Source organism: Globicephala melas, chromosome 20 (genome assembly GCF_963455315.2).
Source record: "Globicephala melas chromosome 20, mGloMel1.2, whole genome shotgun sequence".
Lineage (NCBI taxonomy): Eukaryota > Metazoa > Chordata > Mammalia > Artiodactyla > Delphinidae > Globicephala > Globicephala melas.
The window spans coordinates 33,242,325-33,265,506 of record NC_083333.1 but is presented as its reverse complement, the minus strand read 5'-3'; the positions used below and the strand labels follow the sequence as shown (position 1 = coordinate 33,265,506).

General features: G+C 53.0%; 1 protein-coding gene across 4 annotated transcripts in view; it reads left to right on the top strand.

The window, feature by feature from the left end:
- Positions 1-23,182, top strand: part of CSNK1D (casein kinase 1 delta) — a 38,718-nt gene that overhangs the window by 14,427 nt on the left and 1,109 nt on the right. For 2 of the 4 annotated variants that reach the window (XM_060291256.2, XM_030843181.3), the window contains exons 3-9: positions 9,253-9,401; positions 9,654-9,882; positions 10,205-10,375; positions 10,851-10,999; positions 12,988-13,159; positions 13,746-13,885; positions 23,017-23,170. In XM_060291256.2, the coding sequence (XP_060147239.1) occupies positions 9,253-9,401; positions 9,654-9,882; positions 10,205-10,375; positions 10,851-10,999; positions 12,988-13,159; positions 13,746-13,885; positions 23,017-23,106 (1,100 nt within the window). In that variant the 3' untranslated portion in view covers positions 23,107-23,170. Of the gene's footprint in view, positions 1-9,252; positions 9,402-9,653; positions 9,883-10,204; positions 10,376-10,850; positions 11,000-12,987; positions 13,160-13,745; positions 13,886-16,910; positions 16,976-18,109; positions 20,247-23,016; positions 23,171-23,182 lie in introns of those variants that run through there. The other 2 variants (XM_030843184.2, XM_030843183.2) reach the window with 2 other exon arrangements.

Genomic DNA, 23,182 nt, shown 5'->3' with positions numbered 1-23,182 from the left:
CAGCCTTCCAGTAGGAGGAGGTCAAGTCATGGGGCAGCAGTTAAAACCTTGTCTCCTGTGGAACATTGAAGGTGGAGGGGTTCAAGAGGACACACACACAAGCCACCTCTGATCAGGAAAAGTGAGGTGGTTCAGTAGGCTCTGCCCTCCAAAACATTGTTCTCCTTGGTAACAGAACATCAAAAGATACTCCTGTGCAGTCCTGGAGCCACTGCCTTCTGCCTAGGATTGCTCAAGGGCTTGAGAGTGCACTTCCTGAGACTAAAACACACAGAACGTTTCTATCAAGGAGAAAGTTAAAATGCAGAAGATGGGTCACTTGCAGCTTGGGGATGGAACCCCAAGGAGCAGTAAACAAGTGGTGCTGGCTGCAGGGGGGAGGGGGCTGGGTAGCAGGTCTGCAGCTGTCGCCAGCCACCCCTTTGCCTGTGCTCTCAGCCTGGCGTCCTGTCCCAAGAGTGGGTCAGGAGGAGGGGAAGCCCTGCCTCAGCCCTGAGAGACTCTCCCAGAGAGCAGTGGTTTGTGCTTTGGTCTTGTGCTCAGTCTTCTCACTCTGACACAGGAAGTGTTATTATTACATAGCCTTTAAAAGGAAAACACTTCCCTATCCTGGCCACTTTCAAAAGCTGGAAATTTGGGGGTGGAGACCGATAAGTAAGCAGGTTCTGGAGGGATTTCCCCCATGCCCTCGAGCACTTGCACGGAGCATGGTTGGGGTTCCTCTGTCTCACCCCTCCCCCTGCCAAGAGGGAAGTGGGTGGATGCCGTGATAGGGGTGGCAGTGCCCCTACCCACCCTTTCCCTGCTTTTGCCACTGTGTTCCTCAAGTCTTGTGATCGCGAAAAGCGCCACCCACTGTGGCTCAATTCTGCCCTCTGGTGCTTCTCACTCCCCACACAGAACACCCACCATGACTGGTAACTGGAGAGACTCCAGGCCCTTGGGGGACTTCTGAAAGGTCAACTCCACTGCGTCTCCCTCCTTCAAGCTCTGGAAGCCCTCTGTGTGCAGCTGACTCTGGGGCTCAAAGACATCCACTTGTAGGCCAAGTGTGACCCCAGTGGTCGTGGATAGGAAGCTGAACCAGGTGCATGGTGACCCACTTTGAGGTGCCAGTACCGCACAGCAGCTCTGCTGGCTCCTTGGAACAGCTGCCTGCAAGCAGCTCTTGGACACAGAGCCCACAGTAGCGGAGCCCAGATCCCTGGTCAGGTGGCTGCTGGCCCCAGAGGAGTCTAGAAGCCAAAGTTTCATTCTTAAAGTACTGTAAGTATAGAGGAATAAATCCTAAGCCAGGTGTGACCTGCATGCAGAAAATTTTTAAACTTCATTGGAGAACGCTGATGAGGACTCAAGCAAGTGGAGATATTCTGTTCATGGAGAGGAAGACTCGGCAAGATGTCTCCCAGAGCTGCTCAGGGGATTCCAGTCAGAGTCCAGCAGGGCTCTCCTCCCAGGGACAGGCTGATGGATCCGCAGAGCAGCGAAGGGCCAGGTTGACTGAGGTGCAAATGCCACACTCACAGAAAGCGCTAGTGACGACCCAGCACCCAATTGGGTGCTGGGCTTCTAGTATCACTCCCCACCGAGAGGAGCCCAGATTCCAGGGCGAGGCAGGAAGGAGGAAGGCGAATCTGGAGCATGTGGCTGAAAGGAAAGAAGTGCTCGGACACTGACGGGCATGAGTCCACAGGACACGGGAGAGAGCTTGAAGTGGCATCTGTTGCCCCAATTTGGGACAGTTGAAGCCTCAAAATGAACAACGGATTATAGCACGTGGAGGAAACTCACCATTTCTGTTCAATATAGTATTGGAAGTCCTAGCCACGGTAGTTGGACAAGAAAAAGAAATAAAAGATATCCAGATTGATAGGGAAGAGGTAAAATTGTCATTATGTGCAGATGACATGATACTACATACATATATATGTATATATATATAAAACTCTATATATGGACTCCACACAAAGACTGCTAGAAATGATAACGAATTCGGAAGGGTAGCAGGATCTAAGAGTAGCATACAGAAATCTGTTGCATTTCTTTACACCAACAATGAAATATCAGAAAGGGAAGGTAAAAAGACAACCCCTTTTAAAATTACATCAAAAAGTATAAAATACTTATACTTTATAAGTAACCAAGGAGGGTGAAAGACTTATATGCTGAGAACTGTAAAACGTTGATAAAGGAAATTGAAGATGATTTAAAGAAATGGAAAGATATACCATGCTCTTGGATTGGAAGAATGAATATCATTAAAATGGCCATACTACCCAAAGCAATCTACAGAGTGAATGTGGTCCCTATCAAATTACCCATGACATTTTTCACAGAACTAGAACAAATAATCCTTAAATTTACATAACACATGGAGGAGGGGAGGAGAATTCTTGAGTCCACGATGACACACACACACATTAAGCTTCACAGAGAGGCAGAAGGAACAATCAGAAATGGAAAGTCACCACTTTGTGGGCACTTATTATTGATTGGTTTAGACGGTAATCAAAGGTGGATGCAAACGTACAACTTAAGTATTGACACTACCCTCAAAGCTTCATCCACAGATTACTTATTAATAACAAAGACGGGAATTCCCCGGCGGCCTAGTTGTTAGGACTGCTCTTTCACTGCTGAGGGCCCAGGTTCAATCCCAGGCTGGGGAACTGAGATCCCATGTGTGCCGCATTGCGGCCAAAAAAACCTTACAATAACAGAGAAAAGTACCTTTTGGTGGAGAAATCTGGCAGATTTCCATCTGACAGGTGATCAGAACCAGCAATCAGGCAAATCAAATTTAGGACAGTTCAAAATTGACCTGAACTCTTCAAATATGTCTCTGTGATGAAAGATTGAAAAACTGTTCTAGACTTAAACATGGTGGTGCATGGTCCTAGATTGTACCCTGGGCAGGGGGACTAGCCTGAAGGACGTTACTGGACATGCAGTTGGGGAAATGTGAGTGTGGACTGTGTCCATCTTTGGAGTGTCACGTGTGGTCACCTGCAGTGTTGTGCCACCCACACTCCGGACACAAAGACCCTCGTGGCCACAGAACTCTGACTTCAGAGGAAGAGGTGTTACGGTCAGTGTGGGGGGCCTTGTGAACACGCGGTGCTGAGGTCTCTGGGAGTCCTGCCTCCCCTCACCCCAAACTCCACTTTCAGGTGGATCAGGTGACTTCAGTGTGAAGAGGAAGACTAAAACATTTTGATTTGTTTAAATCAGCGTTATTGAGGTGAATCAAACTGCATGTGTTTTGAGTGTGTGATTTGAGAAGTTTTGCCTGTGTCCTCTCATGAAACCATTGCCATAATCAAGGCGGCGAACACATCCATCGCCCTTCAAGTTTGTTGGGTCCTTTTGTGGTTCCTCTACCCCCGCCCTCTGTCATCTGCTTCTGTCGCTATAGGTTAGTTTGCATTTCCCAAAGTTTCCTGTGCAGGGAGTAGTACTGTGTGTTCTTTTTCTGAGATTTTGTGTGTGTATCAATGGCTACTCCTTTTTATTGCTGAGAAGTACTCCCTTGTGTGGGTAGTTTCTTTGTCCCTGCACCTGTTCATTTGGGTTGGTTCCAGGTTTCAGGTACTCCACACAAAGCTGCTATGAACTTTTGTGTAGATATTCATATGGACGTTCATTTCTTTCTCTCCTGAGTAAGTGACTTGGAGTGGAATGGCTGAACCAAAAGTAAGCGAATGTTTTTCCTCTATAAGAAACTGCCAGACTGCTTGTACTTAGTTCCCACCAGCAGCATACAAGGGCTTTGGTGGTTTGAGTCTTTCAAATAACTTGTTTGTTTTATCTAAGTTATTGAATGTATTGGCATAAAGCTGTTTATAACATTTCCCTACTAGACTTCTAATATTTGTAGAATCCAGTGATGTTACCTCTCATTCTTTTTTTTTTTTTTTCCCCTGGCCGCGCCATGCGGCTTGTGGGATCTTAGTTCCCCTGACCAGCGATCGAACCTGGGCCCTCGGCAGTGAAAGCTCAGAGTCCTAACCACTGGACCGCCAGGGAATTCCCTCTCATTCTTGATGTTGGTAATTTGTGCCTTCTCTATTTTTTCCCTGATCAGTCTGATTAGAGATTTATCAACAATCTTCTCAGAGAAACAGCTTTGGTCTCTGTCATTTTCTCTGTTGTTTCTCTGTTTTCTGTTTCATTAGTTTCTGCTGTGATCTTTTATTTCACTTCTGTTTGCTTAGGATTTAATTAAGTATTTTCTTAAGGTGGAAGCTGAGATCATTGATCTGTTTTCTGTAGTATAGACATTTCGCGGCTATAAATTTTCCCCCTACCATAGCAGCATCTCAAATCCTGATAAGTTTTCATTTTCATGTAGTTCAGATGCTGATTCCCCTTTTGATTTCTTCCTTGATCCATGGGTTATTTTGAACTGTATTATTTAGCTTCCAGATATTTGGGGATTTTACAGAGAGCTGTTGTTTATTTCTAATTGAATTCCACTGTCTTCTGAGAACATACATTGTATAACTTGAATCCTTTTTAGCTTTATTGTTTTATGTCAAGAATGTGGTTTGTCTTGATAAATGCCCCTTGCGTACCTGAGAAAAAAAGTGTGATCTACTGAGAGGGATGATTGACGTCTCTAGTAAGATTGTGGATTTGTCTCTGTCTCTTTGCAGTATTGCCTCATGTATTTTGAAGCTCTCTTGTTAGCTGTGTGAATGTTTAGAATAATGTTTTCTTGATCAGTCAATGCCTTTATCACTGTGAGATGACTGGTAATATCCCTGGAAGTATTCCTCTACACATTCTACTGTGTCTGATGCTGACATAGCCCTTCTGCTCTCTTATCTGATGTTGGTGTGATACACTGTCCTCCTTGTGACCTAGTTGTATCTGAAGGGTGTTTGGTGTGGGCAGGGCAGTATAGCTGGTCCTTTCTTTTCTGTCTAATCTGAGAAAGTGTGCCTTACCTGCGGTGTTTACATTCAGTGTGATTAATGACAGGATTGGGTTTGCTGTTAGTTTTTGTCTCATCTGGTCTTTGTTTCATTTCCCTCCTTTTTTACCTTATTTTGGATTAATCAAGTATTTTTTACATTTCTTAATGATTTTTCTTGTGATGATCTCCTTTGTTGAATTCTGTCACTATCTCTCTGTTGTTACTTTAGTGGTTGGGTTAGGGTCTGTCATCTCTTTAGCAGGATGCAGAGGAACCTGACCTTGTGGGCTTCCACCTGCCCACCTGCCTGCGTGATGGTGTCATGTGTTTATATTTACATGTTGTAAGTATTGCAGTGCGTTGTTATTTTTGTTTAAGCAGTCATATCTTTTAAATTTAAATAATTTTTTATGTACTTATGTTGTTATTTTCATTGCTTTTCATTCCTTTTTCTTATTGGGTTTTTTTGTTTGTTTTTTTTTTTTGCGGTACGCAGGCCTCTCACTGTTGTGGCCTCCCCCGTTGCGGAGCACAGGCTCTGGACGCGCAGGCTCAGCGGCCATGGCTCACGGGCCCAGCCGCTCCGTGGCATGTGGGATCCTCCCGGACCGGGGCACGAACCCGTGTCCCATGCATCGGCAGGCAGACTCTTAACCACTGCGCCACCAGGGAAGCCCCTTCATTCCTTTTTGTAGGCCCAGACTTCCACGTGGCATCATTTGCCTCCTGCCTGAAGGACATCCTTTTACATATGTCACAGTGCTGGTGATTGATTCGTCACACTTTTTGTATCTGAAAATGTCTTCATTTTGTCTCTGCTGAGGTGTTTTTCGGCAGATTGCCAGTTCTTTTCTCAGCACTTGGAAGATGTTCCTCCACTGTGCTCTAACGTGTCTTTTTTCTCTGGCTGCTTTCAAGGTGTTCGTATTATCACTAGTGAGCGATTTGACTGTCAGCTATGTCAATGTTGTGCTCTTTATGGTACTTATGCTTGGGGCCTGTTGAGTTTCCTGAATCTGTGGGTCGTTTTTCTCAGCTCTTTCTTTCAGTGTGTCCTCTGTCCCCCTCCTCCCCTCTCTCCTCCAGTTACAGACGGCGGGTACCTTGATGTTGTCCCACAGCTCTGAAGCTCGTGTTGGCTTTTCCAGTAGTTTCTACTGCTGTGCCTTCAAGTTCACGAGTTTTTTCTCCTACAGTGTCTGGTCTCCTGTTAATCACACACCCAGTGTAGTTTTCCTCTTAGACTTTGTAGTTTTCATCTTTGAAAGTTAAATTTGGGTCTTTTCTTTTCTTTTTCTTGGCTGCACCACGCGGCATGTGGAATTTTAGTTCTCCGACCAGGGATCAAACCCACACCCCCTGCATTGGAAGCGTGGAGTGTTAACCACTGGACAGCCAGGGAAGTCCCTAGATTTGGGTCTTTTTTTTTTTTTTTTTTTTTTTTTTTTTGCGGTACACGGGCCTCTCACTGTTGTGGCCTCTCCCGTTGCGGAGCACAGGCTCCAGACGTGCAGGCTCAGCGGCCATGGCTCACGGGCCCAGCCGCTCTGCGGCATGTGGGATCTTCCTGGACCGGGGCACGAACCTGTGTCCCCTGCATCGTCAGGCGGACTCTCAACCACTGTGCCACCAGGGAAGCCCGATTTGGGTCTTTTATATCTCTGTCATGTTGTGCCTTTGTTTAACTTCTTTTGACATGGAATACAATTATAGTTTATAGTAACTTTTATTGCCCTTCTCTAATGATTCTAACTCAGTTTCTGTTGATCTCAATGTGGATCACGTTTTCTGCTTCCTGGCATATCTGGTAATCTTTGGATGCCAGACACTGAATTACCCTCTTGTGTGCTGGGTATTTTAATGATCCTCAAATTCTTCCTCAGCTTAGTTATGAGACGATGCTACTTTCATCTGCTCAGTTTTTGCTTCTCTGCTCACACTCTCAGGCAGGACTTGGGCAGTCTGGGCTCATCATGTCTCAGGTGTCAGTGTCATTCATTGCCTCATGTTCAGCGTCTTAGAAAACCTATGTCTTTCTGTATGTTCTTTGTTCTCTTTTCTCTTCTTGGTTATTGTGGATGTGAGGGTAAATTGGGTCCCCATTACTCCATCTTGGCTGGAAGTAGAAGTACTCTTAATATAATAAGCATCTCTTTCTGACTGAGTTTGGGAAGGGTGTCTTATGTAAGATACCAAACATATTACTCTTAAAAGAAAAGATTGATACATTCATGTTTGTTAAAATTTAGTAGCTCTTCTCATCAAAAGACTCCAAAAGAAAATAAAAAACATGTCATTAACTGAGAAAAGTTATTTTCCTCACATAAAAAAGATAATAGTTTAATAGCCAGAATTTATAAAAGAACTGCTATAAATAGGAAAAAAACACCCTGATAGAAAAAAAATGACAAAGATATGCATAGACATTTTAGAGAAGAGGAAACATGTAATGCCAATAAATAATGAAAAAAGATCCAAAATGAGAGTTCAGTGAGGCACCATTTTACATCTACCACTTGACTGATAGAAATTAAGAGCTCTGACGAGACCTTGCATCCAGCGGGAACTCATTCATTTGTGGTGGGGTTGTAAAGTGGGTTATTTATTTTGGAAAGCAGTTTGACATTATCTTGTATAGTCAGATAATTTGTACCCTGTGTTTCTAGGTCTATACCTGGAGAAACTAGCTAAGAACAAGAATTTCACATGTGAGAATTTTCACCCGCGGACATACATAAGAATGTATTTAGCAGCACTGTTTATAATGGGGAAAGCAACCCTAAACAGTGCAGATGAGGGAAGAATAGATGAAGTGCTGTCCTCTCCAAGTGGAGTATTTCATAGCTCACACTCTCACTTTACTAAAAACAAGGAAGGGGTACAGTCCTGTGTATTTGTTGTCTGGGGGGTGCAGGTGTGGGAGGAAAGGGGAGTAAAAGTAGATGCAATTACTGGGAATGTCCCTGGTCTGTGTGGTGGGCCACAGGCTTTTGTTACATTATGCCTTATAACCTATCGATTTGTTAAATTTGTTCTCACGTGATGTGCAAATGTATTTTAAAATGAAAACTTGCCCCGTTGATATCAAAACTAAAACTGTTTAGGATCTTTTTTTTTTTTTTTGGTTTGTTTGTTTGTTTGTTTGTTTTTGCGGTACGCGGGCCTCTCACTGCTGTGGCCTCTCCCACTGCGGAGCACAGGCTCCGGACGCGCAGGCCCAGCGGCCATGGCTCACGGGCCCAGCCGCTCCGCGGCATGCGGGATCCTCCCGGACCGGGACACAAACCCGTGTCCCCTGCATCGGCAGGCGGACCCTCAACCACTGCGCCACCAGGGAAGCCCTGTTTAGGATCTTATAGTGCCAGAAAGGAAGGCAGTGCTCAAAACAAACAGAGCCTGCAGTGATGGGGTGTTAAAGGGCCACAGGAGCCACGGAGGAGCAACAAAGGCTGGGATGCTTGGAGCAACAGAATGAGTGACATAGCGTTGGAGTACAGACCAGAGTATAAAATAGACACTCATGGGTCCGTACTGATAGGAAAACATACCGAATAAGTAAACGGGGAGAAGAGACATATCTGTGTGGAAGCATTCCAAGTCATATATATAAATGGCTGTGCCCTCCGGGAGGGAGCCCAAACCCCCCCTTAAGTGTGGGCTGCACGTGGTGACGTCCCCGCAGAGAGAACAGGATGGAAAGGGGAGAGAGAGGAACTCCCCAGCAGAGACACCTGACAGGCACACCTCAGCCAGGTGACTAAGGGCACAGCCACGGTGAGGAGTCGTGTTGAGAGCACAGACCCTGACAGGATGTGGTGGGAAGGGCACTTTCCCTCTGTGGTCTCCCTCCCCCAAGCCCAGAGTAATAACGAGAAAAAATCAGGCAAACCAGCAGAGGGACAGTCTGCACATCCCTGCCCAGCCCTCCTCCAAACCATTGGGGTCATTCAAACCAGGAAAGTCGGAGAGACCATCCCGGCCAAGAGCAGCCAGAGGAGATGTGGTGAGTAAATGTCATGTGGGGTCCAAGACAGGTCCTGGAGTAGCAGGAGGCATGAGGTTAAAACTGAGGAAACCTGAATAGTGTGGACCTTAGTTAATGACGGTGTATCAGCACTAATTAAGCATCGCACTGGTGCAGGATGTCAGTTACGGGAAGACTGGGGGCATGGGAGGGAGCGCAGCTCCTCCTCCTGAGCCCCTTGTCCCACCCCTTCCGTGAAGTTGGCCCCCCACCCTCTGACTGCTCCTGCCCAGTCCTCTGCTGGCGTCGTGGGCACAGGTGCCCTCAGTGCAGGTGCGTGGGAGGCAGACTGACATGGGCTCTCTTGCAGTGGGCATCCCCACCATCCGGTGGTGTGGGGCTGAGGGGGACTACAACGTCATGGTGATGGAGCTGTTAGGACCCAGCCTGGAAGACCTCTTCAACTTTTGCTCTAGGAAGTTCAGTCTCAAAACCGTCCTGCTCCTTGCTGACCAAATGGTAAGACTTCATTTTTCTCAAGTGAAGGGCAGCCTGCGTGCTCAGCACAAGCTCGGTTAGATTCATCAGTCTGATGAGGCCTTCAGGGCTGTGCTGTTAGTGCACAGGGAGAACATGGAAGCTCGTTAACTGTGAAAGATAGTGACCCTTGGCGGGCAGGGTGCATCTGCGTGTGGGCCTGAGTTCCCCGGGTTCCCTCCGCCAGGCTACTGCCTGGGGTTCAACCTCTCACCCTTGCTTCTCCACCTGCAGATTAGTCGTATTGAGTACATTCACTCGAAGAACTTCATTCACCGAGACGTGAAGCCGGACAACTTCCTCATGGGGCTAGGCAAGAAGGGCAACCTGGTCTACATCATCGACTTCGGGCTGGCCAAGAAGTACAGGGACGCCCGCACCCACCAGCACATCCCCTACCGCGAGAACAAGAACCTCACCGGGACGGCGCGGTATGCCTCCATCAACACGCACCTCGGCATCGGTGAGCCCTCCTGCCCCGGCCACAGGCCCGGCTGTCCTACAGCGTCCTGGGGGCCCTGAGGGTGGTTAGCATGTTGGGTGTGGAGGCTGGCGTCAAACCTTTGTAGCAGAGGCTGGTGTCCGGGCCTGGAGACCTTACCTTGTGGGATGTGGGGAGACAGGCACGTGTTGGGGCCTCCTGATAGGTGGCGGTGCGTCTCTGAACAGCACAGCAGGGGCACTTGTGCTGAAACAAGGAATCCAGGTGTCCTTCCCTGTGGCTCTGAGTTCATCCCCAGGAAGCGGGGTGTTTGCCGCTTTGACCCACTGTCCTCTCTCCCCAGAACAATCTCGAAGGGACGACCTGGAGTCTCTGGGCTACGTGCTCATGTACTTCAACCTGGGCTCGCTGCCCTGGCAGGGCCTGAAGGCTGCTACCAAGAGGCAGAAGTATGAGAGGATCAGTGAGAAGAAGATGTCCACTCCCATTGAGGTGTTGTGTAAAGGCTACCCTTGTGAGTGTCCTCAGGTGGACAGCAAGCCAACCCTGTGTTTCTGTGGGAGGATGGGGGCCTGTGAGGCTCTGGGAAAGGGACCAGGGAAGTCCCCCAGAGGCTGGCTGCTAAGGCCCCACTGATGTCCTGCATGGTTGGGGAGGTGAAGAGTGAGCAGGTGGCCTGCCCTTTAACTGGCCTCAACCTTCTGTCCCTGGCACTCCTCTACCTTCCTGAGCCGTAAAACTCAGGAAGTTTTCCTTTTGTTTTTGTGGGACTGCCCCTGTGATAAATGCCTCAGATGAAACTCTTTTATGCTCTGTGTGCTCAGTTTTCTCAGCCTCTTTCCTCAAAGCATGCTCGGTGTTTCAGGTTCCAGCTTTCACACCCTCTGTTTGGGTGGCTGGGAGTGGTCAAGGGTTTTGTGGACAGACGCCATGCTGGCTCCCAGTCAGGGGTACTGCCGGTTACCTCTGAGTTTCATGGTGTTTTACAGCTGAATTCGCCACGTACCTGAATTTTTGCCGTTCCTTGCGTTTTGACGATAAGCCTGACTACTCATACCTGAGACAGCTCTTCAGGAACCTGTTCCATCGCCAGGGTTTCTCCTATGACTACGTGTTCGACTGGAACATGCTCAAATTCGTAAGTGCGCCCCCAGCTCACTGACTGCTCAGCGTGGAAGGGGCATGCCGGTTAGCAGAAGGCCACTAGCTGCTGCCGTCCCTTCCTGGGAGCTACACGGGGTGGGGCTTCAGGAGGCATGGCTGCCACACGGGGAGCACGCAGGGTTCTGAGAAGCCAGATGCCTGTTGGCAAGTGAAGAAGGCACCTCAAGGCTGCAACGGGGCTGTGAGGTTCCTGGGCCTGAGGTATGTCCACAGTGCAGGTCTGCCCAGACCAAGGTTCTTACTTAGGACGCTGAGGTCATTTTATCATCATCATCATCCATCCTAAGGACATTGTGGCTGCTCTGGCTTGTGAGTTCCTTGTCAACGGGGTGTGGCTGTCGCCGGGTTGGGTGAAGACTTCCCTCCTCCTCCCCCTACCAGGCTGTGCCGAGGCCCAGCCTCCGAGGGGGTGGGTGGCCTGGGAGGCGCTGTGTGTTAGGTCTGCGTTTGGCCTTGTGATGAGCTAGACTTACAGTTGATTTCCTTTGTCACCCAGTTCGTTCATTAAGTGTGAGCCTGTGTTGTGTGCACGCACACTGCGGGAGCTGGGGGTGGAGGGGCTTGAACTTTAATTCGTTTTCCTCTCTAAAACAGGCCGCCTGTCCCTGAATCTGTTGTGTGAGTTTGTTTAATCTCCAACACTACGGCCAGAATTCCAGTTTTTTTTTGATTTCCACTTTCTCTTTCATTAAAAATGTGTTCTATGAGCTTAAAACAAAAATGGGCTGGTTTCTAGGGTGACAAAATCTGATGGAGGAGCAGAGCCTCCTCTTCAGAGGGTGCAAAACAGGAAGCCTTGTCCCATGACCTTAACAGGTGCAGGGGTGTTCACACAGGGACCAGGTAGGGGTGGGGGGCTGCAGCCTCCCAGAGCGGGGGCCAGCCCGCAGAGCCAGCCTGCCCTGGACCTCGCCCATGCCATCCTGGTGCCAGGCCCCTCTGTTAGGATGGCCTTCGAAGGACAGCCTTTGGGAGTGGTGCCGCAGGTTACTGGAGTCTGGACATCAGGGTGGGCCTCCTGCCAGAGCCACTTTAATAAGTTCTTTGTTCTAACATTGTCATCCCTCCGAGGGGCTCAGCAAATCTCTTCTGTAAAGGACCAGACAGTCAATAATTTTAACTTTGCTGTCAGCACAGCGGTGCGACCACTCAACTCTGTGTTGTAACTGGAGAGCTGCCCAAGCAGTGCGGCAGTGAGTGGGTGTGACTGTGCCAAGAAAACCGTATTTGCAGGATCAGGTGTGGCTGCATTTGGCCCGTGGGCTGCAGTTTTCAGACTCTTGCCTTACAGCGCTGGTAATTAGGATGTGACCTCTACTAGGGCAGGTATCTTAGCGTTACCACTTAAAATCAAATGTCCCCGTGTTTCTGGTGTGATATTCACTGAAAGTGTAACTAGCTGTTTGTTCTGGGAGTAACTAGCTTAGCTTAGGCGGTACCCACCACATGGCCCCCCGGGATGAGCCTGGCTGCTGGCCTCCTTATTTCAAGTGCACCAACAGGACATGGGCCTGGCCCGGGCGTCTGGGCTCCAGTTGGACCCCTCAGCCAACCAAATGCTGTCCCTCCCACCTGCCTTGCAGACTCCCCCAACTGTCGCCGCATTGGGCCACCTCTGACCTGGGCTGGTTCCCATCCCCGTGTGAATGGTCACAGAGAAGAGGGCCGCGAGGTGCCGTTGGTGTCTGGGTTCTGAGGGGGTGCTGAGGCGATGGGGTGGGGGTTTCCTCTGCTGTGCTGGGAAGAGGAGACTGAGAAGCCTGGTTCTGCTCTCCCACGGTTGTGGGACAGGCCATGCGTGGACCCAGAGGGAAGAGCGCCTGGCTTGCTGCGAGGCTGTGGACGGCTTTGCGGGCAGACTGTCCCACACGCCCCTGTGTTTTCTCGAGTGGCAGCCAAGTGCCTCAGGTGGTTTTTCACCAAACCCAGTTCAGTTCTGGTCTCGCCCTCTTTCCTCTGTAGGGAGCCAGCCGGGCGGCTGACGATGCTGAGCGGGAACGCCGGGACCGAGAGGAGCGGTTGAGACACTCCAGAAATCCAGCCACACGCGGCCTCCCTTCCACGGCCTCGGGCCGGCTGAGGGGGACACAGGAGGTGGCTCCTCCCACCCCCCTCACCCCTACCTCACACACTGGTGAGTGGTCCCGGGGCTGTAGCTTGCACCCCGGCCCCTGCTCTGCAGGCAGTGGGGGTTCTGTTTTGAGTGTCACTTGCTCTGGACACTCCAGTGTGTGACCTCGTGGGGTCTAGGCAGGAGTGCCTGATGGGTGAAGACATGTGCATCCTTACTCTGACCAGTTCTTATTTCCGAAGTTAGTCCAGGGAACGCCCTGGGACAGTGCCTTCGGGAATGTGTTTCCCAGACGTTGGCCTCTTGAAGGATTGTGTTCCCTGTGAGCTCTGTTGCTTTGCCTCTTGTCCTTCTCATGGCACGACATCCTCCACCACAAACCTCTCCAGCCTCTTCCTTGCCTGTCGAGACAAGCGTTGTAGGCAGAGGCCCCGGCTGCCCTCCCACTGGACACCTGGTGCTTCGCTCCCGGGGCATCAGCAGAGCCTGTGGTGCCGGCCTAGTCTTAGGGTACAATAGCCTGTCCTGTGCCCGACACCGAGGCATCCGAGGGTCCTTGTTAGACGTGGTTCCCAAGGAGAGACCCCGTGCTGGAGCGTGGGGCTGCATTCCGAGGCCTCACACTCGCCCCTGTCTCCCTCTCCTCCAGCGAACACCTCTCCTAGGCCCGTGTCCGGCATGGAAAGAGAGCGGAAAGTGAGTATGCGGCTGCACCGCGGTGCCCCAGTCAACATCTCCTCGTCCGACCTCACGGGCCGGCAAGATACCTCCCGCATGTCCACCTCACAGGTACGCGCCCCGCGGGCCGGCGCCTGATCTCACCCAGGCTGGGCGCTGCAGGCCTCTGGCTTCTCCATGTTTGGTCTGGTCTTAACGGGCTCCAGGCAGAGTGGGATGATAGTTTCGAAGGCTTTCCTTCTTTCCTGCCTTCCCTTTCTCCCCATTTTTGGGTGTTTTAACCATTGGGGGAATGTTGTGCCCCTCGCAGTTTGGCCCGTTGGTTGAGAGCCTCTGTGACAAGCTTTGTGGGGTAAGGGCTCTACATCCAGCCCCCCCCCCCGCAATTGTGCTGGGATGTGCCACGGGACCTTTTCTCTCCAGCTGCCCTCCGTGTGGCCCCCAGCCCCCAGCCAGCTTTGGAGGCTTGGCCGTCTTCCCTGGGTAGACTGGAAACGCCAGCCTGCTCACGCCGTTTGTCGTGGGCACCTCCAGCCTTTGGGACTCTGTCCTTGTTCTCGTTGGTCAGGTGCTCCCCCAGCAGAGAACCCGGGGGGGTGGGGCGTGGCATATTGCCGGCGGTCACTCTGCAGTGTCATGCCCAGCACTTGGCGACGTACTGTGCGTTCCTGTCTTCTGATGCCCCTTCTGACGTTTGTCTTCTCTCTGGCAAGGCGAGTGTGCTCAGAGGTGCAGGGCCTGGCCCCGGGGCCTCCTCCACCCACGTCGTCTTCCCCGTCTGGCTTTCCTTGCTGTTTTTCTGTCTCACTGACGCGCCTCCCTCAGCAGAGCAGCTCTTTACCTGCTTGCGGACGTTTTTCCTCAACTAGCTTTCAGGGTCTCCTCCCATGGGCAGTGGGGGTGGGCAGGGGTCCTGTGGGGGCCGGGACTACCCGGTGGCGTCTGCTGGGTGGGCAGGTGGTGAGTTCAGGAATGGCCGGAGCCCAGGTCCTGGCCAGGTACTGGGGCAGCATCCGTCTGCTTCACCACGCTGCCTCAGGTTTACATTTAGCGCCCTGCCCTCCCCCTGTGCTTGCTGGGCAGTAGGTGTAGCTTGTTGCTGAATGTGGTGGACTGAGCACGTTGATCAGGAGGGCACAGGGTCTGTGAGAATTGCCCAGAACCTCGGTCCTGTGGTGTCCAGCTGGTCTCCTGGCAGAGGAGCAAGGTGTGCCCAGGCAGAGGAAGTGCTCCTGACCAGTTTTCTTTAATCAAGTGAAATAGTATTTTTAGCAAACACTTCTAATTTACTAGTAATTCTACTAGAAATGGGTTCTTATATGGTAATTTTCTCTCAAAAAGGCTGAAGACGCAGGTCGTTGGAACTGTGGGGCTCAGCGGGTCTGGCCAGAGTGATGAGATTGGGCCTCTTAGGGCTCCCGGCCCCACACCCCTCCTCTGTGACCACAAGACACGGAAAGGGCTTAACGTGTTTCTTCCATGAGCCCTGGAACGCATGAGCCAGCAGCTGGGAGCAGGTCCTGGGAGGTGTTTTGCTGCCCCTGGCCAAGTGGGCCTGGCTGAGGGCCCTGGAACACCTCAGCCATCAAGGACCAAGGAAGGGACAGGCTTAACTTTTTTTTTTTAACACAAGAAAATGTCTTTTGCTCTGAGGATCGTTGAGGGAAACGGCAGAGGTAGAGGGTTCTGAGGGTGCCGGGTAGTTATGGGTCCTAGTCTAGCCTCTTCTCCGGCTTGTGTCCACCCCTCAGGCCACCGACCCATGAGCGTTGACCACACGCAGCTCCAGGGTCTGTCCTCAAAATCACGTGTCTTTGTTCTCTGGTTCTCTCTCTGCTTTCCATACGAAGAAGTGTCATGTGGGCCTGAGCACTGCGGGGAGTCTCTGAAGAGATTCGATTTGGGGGTATCCTCTCCCAAAAGAAGCACTCTAGTCACCCTGGGGGTTTCCTTAGGATCTTCATGTTGAGGACAAAGCCCCTGAGGGCGTGTCCCCGGTGGCCTCCATCCTGGGGACAGCTCGGTCCTTTGGGTTTTTCTGGTCATCCTCCAGGCGCTCTTCCTAAGAGACTCTGAAAGGCTCTTGTCCACCAAGGGCGTGGTCAGAGTTGCTCCAGCTTTTACAACTCTGTGGCCTCCATTCATCGCCCTCCCCCGCAAAGATACGATGCAGGTAGGGGCAGTGACACACCAGTCCAGGGGGCGGCACCACGTGTGCACAGACCCACGTGTGCACAGAGTGGCCTTCCTGTGGCCCGGCGGGGGCTGCTTCCTACCCACTTCCTCTTTGCCGCTCGAAGAGGAGAGGTTGTGTCCTGTGCCAATGCACCAAGTGCAAAGGAGTAGCTCATCCTCAGCTCAGAAGTGCCCAGAGCCGCCCGCCTGCTTGGGGGAGGGCCCTGCCGACCCTGTCCAGCTGGAGGTGGGAGGGCGTGACATGTGTGTTGCTTGTCCTGGCCGTTCCTCCTCGCCCCCACGTGCTTCTCCAGGGACCACAGTCCCACATCCCTGACCCCGGCCTGCGAATCTGGCCTCTCCAGCTGGAATAATGTGAAGACTGAAGGGCTCCTGGTGGATGAACCTGTTTGTCATGTTTCTCTTTGTGAGGAGGGCCTCCTCCATCCAGTGCTATTGGTAGAACGTGATGCTGGTCCGTGGTGCCAGTTTTTCCTTCAGGCTTACTCGTTTTAATTCCTGCGCCCCAAGTAAGGTCCACAACCGTGTCCTCTTCCTTGTGTCAGTGAGGAAATGTGTCCAGTCCTTTAGTCACAGGGAGGTGGTGTCCTCTCCACCTGCCAAGCACAGGCCTTGGGGAGCTGCTGGTCCCGAGAGCTGATGGAGGGGCTGCCGTCTGGGCATCCAGTTTTCTTACTACGTGAGAGTTGGGAAGGGTCTCCCTTGTTGGCCCCATTGACAGATCCGTCCTCAAGGAGCAGCAGCGGCTGCATGTCCAGGGGCCACTCTCGAGAGGCGAGACTGAGCTCCTGTGTCCCTGGGTCCCCTCGAGCGGCCCTGGCCAGTGGTCATGGACCTGGTTGAGGCAAGGCGAGGCAGTGCTTGCGGAAACAGGAGGGCCTCACGTGCTGGTCCGGCCAGCGTAACCCTTACCAACAGCTGTCTTTTCCCCCCACCTCAGAATAGCATTCCTTTCGAACATCACGGCAAGTAGCTGCACGTCTCCCCGTCGGAAGGCAGCACTGGGTGAGTGTGCTCACGGCGGGGCTCCTCAGCAGGCGCCGGGCGGGGTGGGAGCTGCCGCCCGCTCGCCGACCTGAGGGAGCACGCAGGGGGTCGGGCTTGCATGCCAGGTGCCCCAGGTAGAGCAAGGCCCCTGGCCCAGGTCCTCTCCTCACGTGGATTCTAGAGCAGCTGTGGTGGGCTGTCCAGTCTGGGGTGACCCCAGAATCCTGTCTGTTGGCCTTTGGCCTTTGCTGTGGTCTCCAGTTGGGAGCCGGCGTGGGGAGCAGGAGCCCAGTCTCGGCTCCAGTGGCCCCAGGGGCCTCAGAAGGTTCGGGGCCGCGTGGTTCCAGGTCGGTCGCTGGACGTGTGTCGTGTCATGCTGGCTGTGGGGGCCGCGCTTGGCAGGGGCTCTTGCACTCTTGCTGCGTGAGACACTCCTGATGGTCCCTGCTGTCCCGGCTTTGTCATCTCTCTTCCTTTAGCACTGATTTCTGTCCTCCTCGTTTGTTTTTCTTTTTGAACTTGGTCTCTGCCTAGCATCTTGTCCACCACGCTCTCGTCTGTATTCACCCATCAGCCACAGCCACCCGCTCACTGCCGTTGGTGCATGGCTGGGCATCCAAGCCAGGCTCCCCTCTTGGTGGCAACTCTTGTGGCTCCTCCCGGCTGAGGGCTTGCAGCTTCTGTCCACTCGGTGCTGTGGTGGGAGACCAGCTGCAGTTGTAACGTGACTGCACTCTTGGGGACATCTTGATGGGAAATGCTTTTCACGTCTTGCCCCACGTGGAGTCCCAGTGCCCGCTTGGGGCCTGGTCCCTGTTTTTGGAACACCAGGCTACTTTCCAGGAAGGGGGGCTGGGAGCAAGCATCTCTTGCCCGCTTGGACTCTGGTCTGACTGATCATGAGCTCGCGGCCCCACAGCCTCCTTGCCTGCATGGCTCTTCCTTCCCCGTCTTCCTGTCACTCTTTCTGCTGCACGTATCCCGGACTCGAAGGACCTTCCAGAGCAGCTGGGGGTGTGCGTGTCCAGAGGGGCTAGGCGGCATTTGCCCCCTCCCCACCAGGGCACTGTCACTGGTGTTTTCTGCCCAAGGCCAACCGGCTCCGTTCCTCTGGCCTCACGCTGACCTTCTCCTGTGCTTTGGCTCCGACAGATTCCCGGTCGGGTGGCGTCCAGTGGTCTGCAGTCTGTCGTGCACCGATGAGAACTCTCCTTTTTGCTGAGGGCAGACAATGCATGGCTGATCTACTCTGTTACTAGTGACACGCCCCCGGTCTAGAACCGAAATGTTAACACCGGGACCTCTCCAGGCCACCCACCCAGCGACGCCCATGGGGGAAACAAAACACAAACCCAGCCGGACAGACTCCAAGCGCTGCCATCGCCAGGGGCTGCACTGAGCCCCCATGAACTTGGTTCTAGCGGGGCTGGGACGAAAGCAGTGAGATGGTTGCAGAGAGAATCAAACTCCCATTCAAGAGCCTTTCAGTCCCCTCTGTGGTGGCACACCCATGTCCCTGCCGAGTCTACTGTAACTACCGATCTTCTACTTGGTTAAGACAGTTTTGTATCATTTTGCTAAAAATTATTGGCTTAAATCTGTGTGAAGAAATCTGTCTTTATTGTTTCTTTCATGTCTGTTTTTGCGGTCTTGAAGATGCTGACTTTAAAGAATTCTAAAGCAGGCACTGATGTGGAGTTCGTGTAGAAGGAGTGAGGCAGGGAGCAGAGCACGTGGGTTTCCATGGTCTGCGTCTCGTGGTTTGTTGTGTGGTCACTGTGGAAAAGGGATTTTCTCATCAGAAATTCTATCACATGTATACGCGTGTGTAAGTAACGTGTGTGTCCGTGTGTGCCGTGTGTCTCGTGACCTCATTAACCTGGTTTTGGCTGTCATGCTCCTTTCCCCACCGTAAACTGAAATGCCTGCTCACTGCAGACCCGCTGGGATTCTTGAATCATCAGAGCAGTTAGAAAGTGCTGGCTACACGCATGGGCGCAGCGGGTGCTTCCCCACAGAGCAGCCCACCGATCTGACCTTCCCAGACGCAGCGAGAAGGAAGCTGAGCCTGAAGACTGCAGAAGCTGTGGCTTCGCGTCGTGTCGCTGATCCCTCGGGAGAGGATTTCAAACTGAGAGACTTGGGCCCCTCCGTGGAGTCGTGTGTGATTATTTTGGTGGTGGTTGCCTCAATGCTTTTGAATCTGGGAGATTTTCTAAGTAGGCTGTCAATATTACCAGTGCAGATTGGCCCTTAATCTGTGTTAATATCTATGTGCTCAAAACCAAGGGCCATGGTATCTGCCCTGGGTGCCAGCGTTGCTCAGAAAGGCCAGCGAGCCCAAGGAAATCCACTCTGAAGTGCCAAGAAGCAGGTGACTCTGATGACCTGATTGTCCAGGAGGGTGAAGGGTCACCCGCTTTTGTGACTTTCCCTGGGACATAGTGACCCCACAGAGGCCAAGAGTCAGAGCAGGGCTGAATCTCCCCAGAAAGACCTTCTGCGGCAGCCCAGCTCCAGGTGGTTTCCTGAGACGCTCTCCCTCACTTTGCAGTAGCAGAGGCACCAGGTAGTAGTGGTGGCCGGTAGACAGGAGCCCCCGTCTCTGGAAACGAGGTGCAATATATATGTTCATAGGTACTTTCACCTTTCTTCGCATCATCCCCCTGCAGTGTGTTCTGTTTGGAAACTGGGACACTCGTAGGAAGATAGGCACCTAAAAGGTGTCCACGTCTGTGTTTTCCCTTCCTGCCCCCAAAGTCCCAGCACGGGGATGCTGGTCCTAGGACGCCCTGACTGCTGCTGATGGCACAGAACGCAGCTGTTTACTTCTTTCTGATTCCTGAGCTGGCTACTCTGTAAGTGTTTTGGGGTGTGGGCACTTGGCCAGGTCGGGCTGTGTTTCTGGGAGTGCAGAGGGAGCTCGCGTGGGTCAGAGCGAGTTGGGGGCTTTCATTGTGGCCCAGTGCCTTCTGCAGAGGTGGGCTTCCCCTTCCCAGCAAGGTGTTAGCAGCCGCAGCCCCAACATTCTGCATCCAGGTTTCCACCTGAAATTGCCAGATGGCATTTGAGAAGTGGACTCTGACCCAGTCCTCAGCAGTGTGGTTGTGGACAGTTGTGTCCCCCCCTTATTTAACTCCCCATCCTGACTTGCAGGAAACATAGTTGGAATGTCTGTATCAACCTGTGTATCCGTTGCCAAGTCTCTGAACTGCGCTTTTGTATGACCACTGTATTTGTGTCCTTAACTACCGTGTAAATAATAAATTCATGACGACTTCTACCTTTATTCCCTGCCCCTGCCATGTGGTCTTTATTTCATCAGTTTGAGTTTTGATTTGTTTAGATTAACTATTTGAAACTAATTTTCTGAGACTGGGCATTCGTGTCTGTCCTTTTGAAGCCTGTTGGTGTACTTTGTGAGCTGCTCAGGAGTAGGTGGAATGAGCCTGTGGGACGTGGCATGGATGTGGCTGAGTTGTTGCCGGTGCAGGCCATGTGCACATACCAGTCCCCTGCCTTAACCAGCTTTATGGGAAAGAAGTGCTTCCACCCACCTTGGGTTTTCTGGGGAGTGAAGAGCACGGTAGCTGACACGTAGCCATGTTCCTGCTGCCCGTGGTGGGTGCTCGAAGTGGCTGCTAGTGGGCCCCTGCTGGGACGCAGGGGCTTGGACCTGGTAGTCGCCATCCCAGTGAGAACACCACCTTGCATGCCCCATGCCCCGGGTGTTGTCCTTTCTAATCAAGGCAGCGGCTGCAAGGGGACATCATCCATCCATCTGTTGGGCTCATGGCCTCCGCTTCCCTCTGGAGTTGTTGGAGCCTAAGAAGTTCCTACCCCTGGGAGCTCCAGATGGCGCTGAGTGAGAAAGCTTGGTCCCCATCAGGCTCTCCTGCCCACGGTGACTTGCAGGGCTGGCAGAGTGGGAAGGTCCGTCCCTCTTGAACTGGGACCACAGATGTGCTCCCACGGATATGTGGTAATCAGCCACTTCCTGGTCCACACCCACTTGTCCTGGGGCTGAGCATGCTGGCCTTGCGTGCGTTGCAGGGAAAGCTTGGCGGCCCCACCCACATGCATGGGGAACAGGTGGGGCAGGTGGATCTCCCACCTGCTGCTAGCTTGCTTTTGCTCCTCCTAAGCCACCATGGCTATGCCAGTGGTCCCTGAGGTTCCAAAAGGGCCTGAGCTCTTCTTTGCGGGTTCCCCACCCCAGCCTGCTGACATTTGGACCCAGCTGAAATGGTGACGAGGCAAGCCCTGAGCCACCTCTTGTTTTCCTGCCAGGAGGTGGACCACAGGCAGGACAGGGACCCTGTCATCTTTCGCTCAGAGCCTGCTTGTCCTGCTCCCCAGCCCCCTTGCCACCTCTGTCTGCCTGACACAGAGAGCTTCACCCCCTGACGCGCGTGGCAGGCTCCATGCTCAGGAGAGCAAGCTCCGGGCCCATGCCTCCACCTCCCACCCTCCCCCAGGCCCCATCACCACTGAGAGTGGTGCTTGAAGACCCTCCTGGAAACTCCTGTGTTGGGGGAGGGGACCTCTCCTGCCCTTCCCGCTGCCTGCCCTGCCCCCCGCCCCGCCTCCATCTGCTGGGAGCTCTGGAAGCAGCACACCTCTTGGCGTCATTACCTGTAAGGGTGTTTAGGGTTACAGGGGAGTGTCCTTTAGGGAACCATGAGGGGGCCCTGCAGGTCTAGGCGGCTGCCTTCCAGACTGCCATTGGCAGGACCCTTAGGCAGCCACTGACGGTGGGGTCTGCCCTCCTGCCAGGCTCTCATAGCGTGGGGCCTGCACACGTGTCCTAAGGTGTTCTCCGCACAGGGTGGCAGGTGCCCCGAGGTCTGGCCAGGGTGGGGGTAGCAGCCCAGGGTGCCTGGCTCGTGTACCCCACCCCCCAATTTAGGCTGATTATGTATGTGTCCTCCAAGGAGGTGCTGAAGGGCCCATGAGAGTGGGCTCAGCACGGGCATCTGGGTCTTCACAGGATGCTGGGTGTGAGTCTTCTTTAGTGGGACGTCTAGAGGGTTAGGGGCAGCCCCATCCACGCCAGAGCACTGATGACAACTGTCGTCAATTGCTCTTAGGACTCTTGGCAGCCACAACTTTGAGGACAGGAAGTTTTTTTTCTCTGTGTCTTGGGCACAGTTGGAAACGTCTGGAACCAGAAAACTAGGCAGTCAAGATGGTCTGGTCACCTTCTCCCCCAGGGCCCCTGCGGATCAGTCTCCAATCTTGGCAGAGCCCCTGGATGCTTTAACCAGCTGGTGTCGCTGCTGTGTGGGCATGGGGCCTCAGGTCCACCCTGGGGTGCATAGGTCCAGCCCCAGACCAGCTGTGGGTCCCACCCCCAGCGGAGCAACTCCCACACGTTGACCATCTCAGAAGCACTGAACAGTGTCCCCAGAGCATGCGTGTAGAGAGTCGCCAGTCCTCGAGTAGGGAGGGGGGATGCATGAGGCAGCTTTGAGTGAGAGTGAGGGGGTACTAGCGTGGGATACTGAGGCTCTGGTCACCACCACAGCTGGTTCCAGGAGACCCAGGGTAACTGAATGACTGGTGACAGCCAGGCCAAGCTCATATCAGGAGAGAAGGGGGCGGTGTGATGAGGGCTGGGAGGTGGCTGGGGGAAGGGCACAAGCAGGCTGCCCACTTGCATCCTTTTCCCTGCCTCCCTCCAGCTCAGGTAGGTGGTTGCAGAGACCACAGGTGGGGCTCTCGCCCTTTAAGACCTAACAAGTGGGGCGCTTATGGCTCAGCTTTGCCCAGGGACTGGCCTGGGGGCCCTGCCTGGCCCACCTTATTACGGGGTGAGGTCAGCGGATGCAGGGCTACCACTTGACACCTGTGACTGCTAGCACTGCCCACAGCCCAAGCCCCTGGCAGAGGGGAAGGAAGGACAGAAAGGATGACAGACCGGGCAGGGGACTGTGGGCAGGTGCCTGGCTCCCTCATAGAGCTCAAGGGACAGATGGAGGAGGGAGACAGCAGCCCCTTCGGGGCGACATCTCTGGGGCAGACCCAAGATGTGAGCTCTCGCTTGCTTTTCGTTGCAGAGAAGCAGGGACGTGGCATCTCTCCGGCTGCACGCGGCCCGCCAGGGTGCCTGCTGCCGTCCCCAGCGCCCTCGACGCACCACCTACTGAGGCGGCCCCAGCGGCCTCTGACCGGGCTCCCAGCCACACAGGCCGCCGCTGGCCACAAGGGCAGGTGGGTGTGAAG